At 43.0% G+C, this 11,184-nt stretch overlaps 1 protein-coding gene across 2 annotated transcripts; it reads left to right on the top strand.

The window, feature by feature from the left end:
• The first annotated feature begins 2,399 nt into the window (after positions 1 to 2,399).
• Positions 2,400 to 10,004, top strand: BTF3 (basic transcription factor 3). Of its 2 annotated transcripts, none has more exons than XM_027709915.2 (6): positions 2,400 to 2,500; positions 2,838 to 2,906; positions 6,124 to 6,237; positions 6,436 to 6,637; positions 9,048 to 9,104; positions 9,647 to 10,004. In XM_027709915.2, the coding sequence occupies exons 2-6, from the start codon at positions 2,838 to 2,840 to the stop codon at positions 9,691 to 9,693; spliced, it is 489 nt and encodes a 162-aa protein (XP_027565716.1). In that variant the 5' UTR covers positions 2,400 to 2,500; the 3' UTR covers positions 9,694 to 10,004. The 2 variants fall into 2 exon arrangements, with proteins under 2 accessions (XP_027565716.1, XP_027565717.1); XM_027709916.2 differs by lacking the exon at positions 2,400 to 2,500 and adding an exon at positions 2,507 to 2,732.
• The last annotated feature ends 1,180 nt before the right edge of the window (positions 10,005 to 11,184 follow it).

The following is an 11,184-nucleotide window of genomic DNA, read 5'->3' on the forward strand; positions in this document are numbered from 1 at the left end:
CTGGTATAAAAGGCATTAAAATACAGTATGAGATGGCAACGTCAATAGTATTTCTACTGATGCCAGTGGGTGCATTGGTTTTGGTTGCGGTGGCGATTAGAGCAGGGTCACAGAGCAACAGATGCAACTCCTCTTGCATCACTCCGTGAGCACGTGTAGCACTGATGGGAATGCCAGGCTTCTTCCCCCAAAAATCTACTCCTTCAGTCTGATACGCAACAAAGGTCCAGACCCTGCAAAGACTGCGTAGCTTTGTGTTGGAGCCAAACATGCAAGTTTCTGATGACCGTGAGATTAGTCCCACAAGTCTCATGAGAGAGAGCAAACTCAAACACATTTGCAAACCTGTGGGGGCTGTGAATGATTGGTGCCCTGAGGAACACAGGCTGGGAACAGGATTTACATATATTCAAGTGCAACTCAAGTACCTACTTGAGTTAGGGTCTGCGGGGGGTGTGTTTGGTTCTCACAACAGCATTTGGATAACATAAACAGTACTGGAAAAGAGCACACTAAGGTCTCAGTGATGGAAAACACGGCTATAGGACAATAGCTCTGAGAAGTCCAGCAGGGGCATGCAGAGGGTGTCCAGTGACCAGCAGCAAGCAGCCTGGCAACATAACAGATGAAGCAAAGCCACAGTGAAAACACCTGAGGTGGAAGGAACATGAAAGAGGACAAGGACTGACACATAAGTGGTGGTAACAGAAAAAGCCTCAGTAGTTTGGTTGGACAGGGGCAATGAGGGTGTCAGAGGGGTGGTTCACCTAAGAGGCCCCACTGTGGATCTTTGTGATGGCTCACTGGAAGGAAGGAGGCAAATCACTAGGGGCAGTGGGGAAAAGCACATTCATGGGTTTGGGGAGGGGGCCTGCACTGCACAGGTGAGAAACACAACGATTACCTATTTTCTAGGAAGAGAAATATTAGTGAGGCCACATCTAGAGTACCATGTCCAGTTCTGGGCTCCTTGGTACAGGAAAGACAAGAAACTACTGTGGAGGATCCAGATGTACAAAAATGATCACTCTTATGAGAGTGAGGGAGTTGAACGATGTACAAAAATGATCACTCTTATGAGAGTGAGGGAGTTGAACCTGTTTATCTAGAGAAGAGAAGACTGGGACAGAACCTCATTAATGTATATAAATATCTCAAAGGCAGGTGCCAAAAGGACAATTCCAGACTCTTTTCAGTGGTGCCCAGCAACAGGATACGGAGCAATGGCCATAAACTAAAACACAAGAAGCTTCACCTCAACATGAGGAAGAACTTCTTTACATGGCAGGTGGCAGAGCACTGGAACAGGCTGCCTGGGGAGGTCATGGAGCCTTTCTCTCTGAAGACATTCAAAATCCACTCGGGCATGTTCTTGTGTAACCTGCTCTAGATGACCCTGCCTTGGCAGGGGGGTTGGACTAGATGATCTTCAGAGGTCCCTTCCAACTCTAATGATTTTGTGATGCCAAACTGGGGCTGGTTACACCTGTGGCAGGGAACTTCTCTGGCAAGGCTGCAGGTGGCAGAGCAGGTAAGAGAGCAGCAAAGTGCGTGAGGCATGGCACGGCAAGGCACGGCAAGGCGTGGTGAATGCTGGATCCTGCCTTTGGTCACAATAACCCCATGCAGGCTGGGGCAGAGTGGCTGGAAAGCAGCTCAGTGGAAAAGGACCCGGGAATGATGGTTGACATTTGACTGAACAAGAGCCAGCAGTGTGCCCAGGTGGCCAAGAAGGCCAATGGCACCCTGGTCTGTATCAGAAATAGTGTGGCCAAGCAGGACCAGGGAAGTGATTGTTTTCCCTTATACTCGGCACTGGACAGGCCGCACCTTGAGTACTGTGTCCAGTTCTGGGCCCCTCCTTACAGAAAAGATATTGTGGTGCTGCAGGACATTCAGAGAAGTGCAGCAAAGCTGGTGAAAAGTCTGGAGCCGCTCAGGGGCAGCTGAGGGAGCTGGGGGAACTCACCCTGGAAAAGAGGCGGCTCAGGGGAGACCTCATTGCTCTCTGCAGCTACCTGAAAGGAGGCTGAAGCAAGGTGGGGGTCGGTAAGTAGCCGACAGGAGGAGAGGACATAGTCTTAAGCTGCACCGGAGGAGGTGGACATTAGGAGGAACGTCTTCACAGAAAGGGTGATTAGACGTTGGAATGGGCTGCCCAGGAAGGCGGTGGAGCCACCATCCCTGGAAGTGTTTAAGAAAAGACTGGACGTGGCATTAAGTACTGTGGTTTAGTTGACACCGTGCTGTTTGGTCACAGGCTGGACTCGGTGACCCCGCCTGTCGCTCCCCCTCCAACCGCCTCCCCGACCCCGTGGTCCGGCGGCCCCGCCCCGCCGGGCGGAGGGCGCCCCCTGTCGGCCCCGGCGGCTGCGCACGCGCGTCCCGGTGCGCCGCTCCTTCCTTCCGGCCGCCATCTCGCTGCGCCCGCGTGCGAATCCCGGCCCCGCGCCCTGCCCGCCGCTCCTGCCCCGCTCCGGCGCCGCCTCCGCCCGCCGAGGTACGGCGGGGGTGGCCCGGTGGGGCGTGTGGCGCGGCCGGGACTGCGGGTCGGTGGGCAGTGGTACAGCGGCGGCGGTCGTGGTGGTTAGAGGAAAGAAAGACGGTTACGGGCTGGGCCTGAAGGGAGGCTCGGCTGGGCTGGGCTGGACTGGGCCTGGCTCGGCGGCCCTGCCCGCGATCTGAGCCCGCTCCCGGCCCTGTGACGGGGCGGGGGTGCCCGGCCCCTGAGGGTGCGTGTGGGTGTGCGGGCAGGGGCGGCTGCGGGGCCCCCTGTGCCCACTTGCCCCACCTGCGTGCCACACCCGCCTGTGCCGGCGCTGTTATTGCTTTCGCAGATGAAGGAGACCATCATGAACCAGGAGAAGCTGGCCAAGCTGCAGGCCCAAGTGCGCATCGGTGGCAAGGTAGGAGCGGCCACCTCGTCCCGCCCTGCTCTCGGGACTGCGTGTCCTGCACCCACACTGGGCCTGGCACGAGGGGTCATGGAAATGGAGTGGGAGCAGACCTGAGCATTCCTAGCTCGGCTGGACTGTCCTTAGAGATAGCGGCGCTGCTGCAGGGCGCTCTGGAGTCACATGCCTAGGGACAGTATGTAGTAGCTGAATCTTCAGTTATTTCACTTTGTTTTTCATATGTTAAAGCAGACTTAACACCCGATATTAGGGCGCACGGGAATCTCATGCCGTTTAATAAGACCAGGTGCACGGTGCTGTACCTGGGTCGGGGCAAGCCCCTCTGTCGATACAGGCTGGGGGAAAAAAGATCGAGGGCAGCCCTGCTGAGAAGTACTGGGAGGTGTTGGTGGATGAGAGGTTGGACATGACCCAGCAATGTGCACTCACAGCTCAGAAAGCCAGTTGTATCCTGGGCTGCGTCACAAGCAGTTTGGGCAGCAGGTCAAGGGATGGGATTCTGCCCCTCTGCTCTGCTCTGGTGAGACCCCACCTGGAGCGCAGCATCCATCTCTGGGGTCCCTAGAAAAGCTCCCTGTTGGAGCGAATCCAGAGGGACACTGAGTTGATCAGAGGGATGGAGCACCTCTCCTGTGGGAAAAGGCTGAGAGAATTGAGATTGTTCAGCCTAGAGAAGACAAGGCTTCAGGGTGACCTAGTTGCAGCCTTCCAGTACCTGAAGGGAGCCTACGATAAAGATCGGGCAGGACTATTTACGAGAGCATGTAGTGACAGGACAAGGGGGAGTGGGTTTAAATTGAAAGAGGGTAAGTTTAAATTAGATATTAGAAAAAAGTACTGTGGGGGTGGTGAGACACTGGAGCAGGTTTGCCCTGGGAAGCAGTGGATACCCCATCCCTGGAGGTGCTCAAGGCCAGGTTGGATGGGGCTCTGAACAACCTGGTCTAGTTGAAGGTGTCCCTGCCCACAGCAGGGAGTTGGAACAAGATGATCTTTATGGTCCAATCCAAACCATTCTATGATTTTATGATTATTGTATGGGCTGTTTTAGAAGACATGAAAGATTTTTAGTGAGTGGACCTTAGAGCAAGTGAGCTTGGGTATAGTTTTCATAACAAATTGTAGAGGGATTTGTTACAGACTCTTGTCAGAAATATTAAGGTTGCTCAAAGCTGGTTTTTTGTCTTTAAGCACAAGTTGGAAATTCTGTACTTGTCACATGCCTGTAGTTTTAGACTAACATGCTCAGAAGACATTTTCATTTTGTTAAGACATCTGAATATATGTACCTGTGTGCTTATTTATAATCTGAAAAGATAAAAGGGATGTTTAGTATAGTTGTATGGCAGTATATATTTTAATTACAGTGTGAGTCTTAATTCAGGAATTTGTCAGTAATGTTTTTATACTTGTGGGAACATACACAATATTCTAGAGTACAAATTATTCAACAGAACTCTTGCTGAGGAGTTTCCAGGAGCTTTCATTCCTGTGGGGTTTGGTTTTGTTTTTTCTTCTTTTTTGGCTGATCACTGGAGATTTAGGCAGTTTTAAATTAGGATTAGTGTACTTATTAGTTGTCTTGGTGATTTTTGCATATTCTTTGTATGAGTTACTGGTTAATTAGAGTACTCCTGTATTATGTTGCTGATTTTGTGCATGTTAACCAGTGTATGTTGACTGTAGAGGCTTTTAATGTTTGTCACATAAGAGCATGTGTTCAGATTACAGCTCTCACAGCTCTCTGGTCAATATCAAAAAAGTCTTTTAGAGACATTAACCAAAGCTTTGAATGGTGGTGCTGTAGTTTAGTTTTAAAATTGGCCCGTGAAATATTTGGAAAGGCTGAACTAGAGTTTTTAAATTTTTTTTTTTATAGTTCCAGATTATACCTGGGATTCTTCATGGCATTGTTGCCACGTAAATTGAGATAGGTGTGGAGGAGATACATGTTTCTACATAGTCCTTGAATGTTTTGAAATTTACTGAGGTCTTTGGTCCAGAGAGACTTAGCAAATACCTTATCTGTCTCAATTTCTGGGTAGACAAGGCACTAAAATGAAGCCATTTCTGTTATTTTTAATCATTTCCAAACCACTGTATGTGCTAACCTGACAGTAGCAGGGAATGAATATCAAGCTTTCTAGACAAAAACCTAAACTTCTGAGGTGTAGTCTTCCAAGTGTTAGTTTCATATGAATTTGTCATTAACACTCCTTGTTATTGGTAACTGAGTTATGTTAGAGTTGTTAGCGTCCAGCCAGTTTTCTGACTTCTGACAGTAAACTGAAAAGGTATTCCAGCTATTTGTATGGCTGGGCAGCAACACATTCTCTTAGTGCTGTCATGTGGCAGATGAGCAACTGGAGTTGGAGGACTTAGATTCGTAGTTACAGGATGTAAAAGAGGAGTTTAGTTTCACTTATTCCTAGACATTTTATGTCATATTTTACTGAACCCTTATGATTGTGCAAGGGAGTATAGAATGACATTTTGTGCTTTTTCATGGGTATAGTTAATCTTCTAATGTGGGACAGTAATTTCCCTGGAGAAATCTAGAGCTCTGGGTCTGTAGGGAACTTAACCTTTTCTTGTTTGGATTATAAATCGGGTTGGTCTGGAACATTTTTTACAAATGAATTTACAAAATATTTTAGAAAAATAGGTGTTCTTCAAATATGTAAGTCCATCAGATGGGACATGACTATCTGGAATAAAAATGGAGTATTTTGAGTTTTCTTATATTCATTTATTAATTATGTGTTTATAACTTTATGGCTTCTGACTATTACCAAAATTTGACTAATTTAAGAAAGATGATCTAAGGAAAAAGTAGTAAGCTTCAGAAATTACCTAAAGCTGTTAATTCTTTAGTTTTATGTCTGTGATAGCTTGGGTTAACAATGGTAAACTTGCAATTTCTCTTTTCTAAGATATTGCAGAATACTATAAGATTTGTGGAATAAATATTTTCTGGTACATTGCTTCCTAAAACCTCATGTTTCTCACAGACTGTGCAAATATTGCCTTGTAGCAAGGGAAACACTGCTGCAGTGCAGCTGGAGGGCGGGGTTGCATGCACTGTAACAGAAACACAGTAGTAGAATTTTATATGTTGAGTTGATTTGTCGATGTTGTAAAATAGTTACACAGCCCTGAGGATTAGAGTTTATGAAGAACTACTTAAGTTTTTGGTTTTTTTGCAAAGGGTACTGCCCGCAGAAAGAAGAAGGTTGTTCACAGAACAGCTACAGCAGATGACAAGAAACTTCAGTTTTCATTGAAGAAACTAGGAGTCAACAATATTTCTGGAATTGAAGAGGTAATTGCTTTAAAGGAAAAAAACATTCTATATATAAATAGAAAATGTATTAAAATCAATTTTCTGGTAAGTAACATAGCTCCTAAACTTGTCTGTAAAATATCGATAGGTCTTCATAGGGCTTTAAGAACTTCAATTTCATGTTGAATTGAAAGATCTTGCTAAACTGCATCAAGTACTGGATTTTTTTTCTTGCAGGTAAACATGTTTACCAATCAAGGAACAGTCATTCACTTCAATAACCCAAAAGTTCAAGCATCTCTGGCTGCTAACACTTTCACTATCACTGGCCATGCGGAGACAAAGCAGCTGACAGAAATGCTTCCTAGCATCCTAAACCAGCTTGGAGCTGACAGTTTGACCAGCCTGAGGAGATTGGCAGAAGCCCTACCCAAGCAATGTAAGTTGAAACTTGAATGCATTTCATGCTGGCAGCTGACGTGAGGCAGTGCACTCTTGCTGTTTGCAAGCATACTGTAAAATGCTTATAAAAAATGGAACTCCTTAGATCTTATTTATAGCTTAAATCCAATAACAAGTATAACTCTGTAAAGTAGAGTCACCTGTTGGCATGTCTTGCAGCTGGTCTAGCACTGGAAAGCTGTAGCCAGACTTGATTTTGTAGTAGTTTACTTCTTGATGTAGCTACCATATTTTGATGTACCTTGTTCATTAAAGCTAGGTGGATGAATTACTTTTGAAGAGTTAGGTTTTAAAGAAAGATAAGCTTTGAGTATGTCTCTTTTGACACTTTGAATGGAAATATAAGTAGTGGGGAAAGGGACTTAAAAACATCTTGCAATTGCTTTTCTGCCTCACAGGTGTGGTGAAGGTATTTCTTGCGTGAGCTTTTTAATAAGTAGGAGGGAATTACACCATATTTGTAAGGAAGTACATTGTCATTTCAGTATGCATAGAATAGTGCAGAGAACAGGACTGGCGTGAGCATCAAGCTGGATACACCAATTTCCTGTTCCATCCTTAAATTAGTAAAACAATTTGAACGTTTGTTCTTTCTAAAACTGTGTGGGAATAGTAGAGGAGGGACTTGAGTATGTGGTGTTTGGAAAAGATGCTGCCACTAAGGATGAGAATTAGGAGTGAAAGACAGGCTTGTTGACACTGGGAACATTCCTTATGTCCTTCATGTACAGTCTTCCTACTTTCTGAAGTACCTTAAGCCTGTTCCTTTTAAGGTATGAAACATCCTAAATACAAAAAAAATTGAGGAATATAATTGTGTCCAGTTTCTGGTAATTCTAACTAGATTGTTAATTTTTTTCTTCCTCTTGCCAATGAAACCGCCTCTATTTCCATTCCTAAAGTTGATGATCGTTCCCTCCTGTCAACTTCCCACTGAAAAAATCCTGCTAGAAGTAACTGTCTTCAGGATGTGGGGTAAAGTGCTTCTTTCCCCATGGTCCTTGGGTCCCTTCTTCCTAATATCATCTGTGTGTGGTTTCCTTGTGATAGTAGTAGGCTTGAAAGAACTTCCCTGAAGTTCTGTCTTCTCATAACAAGGTGGTTATATTCTAAGATAAATTGTGTAATTATAATAAGAGGGAGGTTTGTTTGAAGTGATTGCTTTGTATGACCTAGTTCTTTTCCAGTTAGGGTGGATCGCAGAATATGCACAAAACTTTCCATTCAATATTGTCAGCTAGATTTGGAAGCCTAACATCAGCGAGCGAAACATCTGTGATGATTGCAGGTGCTAAAGTAAACATGGAGATGAGAGACAATGCAGGCAACTTAGGAGGAAATAACATGGTTTGCTTTTAAAATGTCCTATTTGACACTAAGATGCACTTGAGATTTAAGAGCTTTCTGCTGTTAAAAAAGCAAATGAAGGTTAGTGATGTCCTTATCCCGAGCCCTTTCAAACCAAAGTTTATACATTCGTTGGCTCTGGTTGTCTAGAAATTATTGTACAGGTCTAGTATGAACCCGTCTTGTGCCTTATGCTTTTTTTGAAAACTAGGAAGGATGAATCAGAACAAAACTGAGGTGATAGAGAATATGAGACAGCTTACCCTTGGTAGTACAGCTAAGAGTAGCAGTAAAAGTAGTGGCACCTGAGATATCTGTTCTTAGTGTTATACTGCTGCAGTTCAGCAGATGCTTGTTGGTCTGCTACTGTGGATATGGTCAACTCTCTACCTCTTGTCAAATACAATGGGAATGGTTAAAGAAATTACTGAGTCAGCAAACTTGGGGACCAGAAGACTTGGTCACCTCAACCACCTAAGAAGTGTGAAACTGTGCATCCAGTTCCCTAATTCTCTGACTTTGCCAGGGAACAGTAGTGTCTTTTAAATACCTCTAAGTCATGTGTGTCCACCTGCAACTTCCCAATTGCACCTCAGTTTTCTTTGAATGTCTAGGATCATAAGATCCTTTCTTTTCCTTTAAAATGGATCATGTAAAATACATAAATCTTGAGAAACACAAAGTAATCAATAAACCAACCTACTTTTAAGAGAAATTGGTAAAATCAGTCTGTGCATCGTACTTGAAAATTACTACCATGCGGGGCACTCAGTATAGTTAGATACAAGATGGTGACCAGTAAGCTGGTTTAGCACACATCTTCTGATTTCCCCGCTGGACTCTTTGAGCATTATCAGTAACAAAGGAGTGTGAACTTCCTAGATTAGCTGAAAGATTTTTGTTCAGCAGGGGAACTGGATAAAGCATTGTATCTTATCTCAGGGTCTTACATAATGCTTTCAAAAAACACAAAGCAAAACAGCTAATGAAGATGTTTATGGTGAGTTTGAATGACACTTTTGAACTTCTTGCTCTTGCAGCTGTGGATGGAAAAGCACCTCTTGCTACTGGTGAAGATGATGATGATGAAGTTCCAGGTAAGAACAAGCATGCAATGGAGGAAAAGGAAGTGAATTTTGCTTAGGGATCTCAGCATAAGTAGAGCATATAAGATCAGGCTGAGGATGGTAAAAGTATTGACTAGTCACTTGCTGCCACAGAATTTCTGCAGGCAGATTACTTCCTTGATTTCAGATACCATGAGAGACTTAGTAGTTTGAGCTAGTATTTTAGTCTTGTGTAGAAGTAATAGCTATGGCTAAGACAATTATTTAATATTCCATAAGAAGGGTGTGAAGAAAATACCTTCTCAGTATGATTTTGCCCAGTTGTGGGTATAGTGAAGTTAAATGCTTTTAAAATTGTGCTTTATAATGAGTCATCAAAAACTTCCTTGACTGAGCAAAGAGAATGAATCATGAAGCTCTTAGAGGTTATTTGGTCTGTATTTTATAAGCTGAAAGTTTTTATGTTGTAAAAATTTGATATGAAGTGGAACTTCGGACAAAAATCCAAACCCAAAATGTTTGGAAAAGGGAAAGTGGGTCAAATTTTAATTCCAAGATTCTTCTTTTTCTAGATCTTGTTGAAAACTTCGATGAAGCTTCGAAGAATGAGGCAAACTGAACTAAGTGTCACTTTCTGAATAAAACTGAAACTTGAAAAAGCTACATGGAGCTGCTATTTTATATTGTGACTGCTTGATTTTATTTCCTGATGAGATCTCAAGATCTGTCATATTTGGAAACTCCTTGAATCTGCAGCTCCTTAGTTAATGCTTGTACACAATATTATTTTTGTGGCCCGAACAGACATATGCTTTCAGATAAGTCAGATTGCTAACAAATTTCTGCCTAGACACATTTTTTGAGTAACTTGTATACAAGCAAAACCCTATCTTTAATGAACTTTGGCATACAATAAAAACATTAAAAAAAGTTTCTGGTGTGGCTTTTTTTCAGAAAAGCAGAAAGAAAAATGGCCCTAAGTATTAATCTTTAAAGGTTTTGCTTTTCTGCAGGGCATCTTCCTTTTGCTGTGTTAAAAAGCTGACCTCTGAAAAAAAAAAAAGCATTCTGAAGCACTTTGTATTTAATCAATGAATTCCCCGTGTGTGCAGGTCAGAGCTACATATGCTGTAAGTCACTTTGTAACCTACTGAATTTGAGAAATAAATTTGTATTCTAGCCACAATTACTGGTGGCTTAATATAGAACATGCAAGTTGAGAAAGAAATTTTGGTCATGAAGAACAGCAGCAAGTAATTGGCATCTCGGCGAACTTTGAGTGTTAAATATTTATCTTCAGTGAGTGTTTAATAGATATTTGCAGGGCATAACTGTTAAATGCGTTAAACAACACTTCCCTATTATTTTAATTTTACTTATCTGAAAATATCAGTTTTGTGGGGGAATGAAGTATAGGAAGGGGGAAAAGCCTTAATAAAATTAATAATGGCTCTTAATTAAGTCTGTATTTATCAGCTCCAGATCTATTAACTAATAAGTCTGTTTGAATGTTTCAGTAATATGTTATTGCTCTTGTGTGTTACAGAGAAAAAAATAACTTGGTTTTAGGGCACAGGAAAGACTTTTCAAATTCCATTCTGACCTTTGTATAGCTGGAGCTTCCAGGGACGAGGCCTAAACTTCATGTTTGTGAGTCATTGATGTTAATGATAGATCAGATCACTTGCATAACAGAAGGTAAGCTAGGATAGAAGAGCACTCAGCTGCTGGCCTTCTAAGCTTATTTCTAGAGCAAGTACTTTTGGAAGTGGAAATTCACCCTGACTTGTCCAGGATAAAATCCAGGTAGGACTTTGCTATAGCCATAACAAAAGTCTACTTTGTGCCTGGGAAAAGGTGGGTCTGTGTCTAACTTGCCAAGCACGTTTATCATGGTGTAAGTCATTACTGTTGGGAAACTGGAGGAGCTTATTCAAGCTCCATAAAACTCTTGTGGTTTGAGGTCAGACACAGTCTGATGTGAGCATGACATGGCTGAAGTCAAGTGCAAGAACTTAGAGTAACAATATGAGTGCACTTGTCTCAGTTTGCAAGTACTTTATCAGTGAATTATACTTCTAGCATTGAATTAGTTAAAATTCAATTTGAA

This window comes from Pipra filicauda, unplaced genomic scaffold, assembly GCF_003945595.2.
Source record: "Pipra filicauda isolate LSUMZ 115617 unplaced genomic scaffold, ASM394559v2 scaffold35_size7292922_pilon, whole genome shotgun sequence".
Classification (NCBI taxonomy): Eukaryota; Metazoa; Chordata; class Aves; order Passeriformes; family Pipridae; genus Pipra; species Pipra filicauda.

Excerpts from the sequence above, each read along its gene's own strand:
- BTF3 (XM_027709915.2), top strand. The coding sequence starts at position 2,838 with ATGAAGGAGACCATCATGAACCAGGAGAAGCTGGCCAAGCTGCAGGCC. Across the intron at positions 6,638-9,047 it reads AGAAGCCCTACCCAAGCAAT|CTGTGGATGGAAAAGCACCT; the intron begins GTAAGTTGAAAC and ends TTGCTCTTGCAG. Across the intron at positions 9,105-9,646 it reads TGATGATGATGAAGTTCCAG|ATCTTGTTGAAAACTTCGAT; the intron begins GTAAGAACAAGC and ends TTCTTTTTCTAG.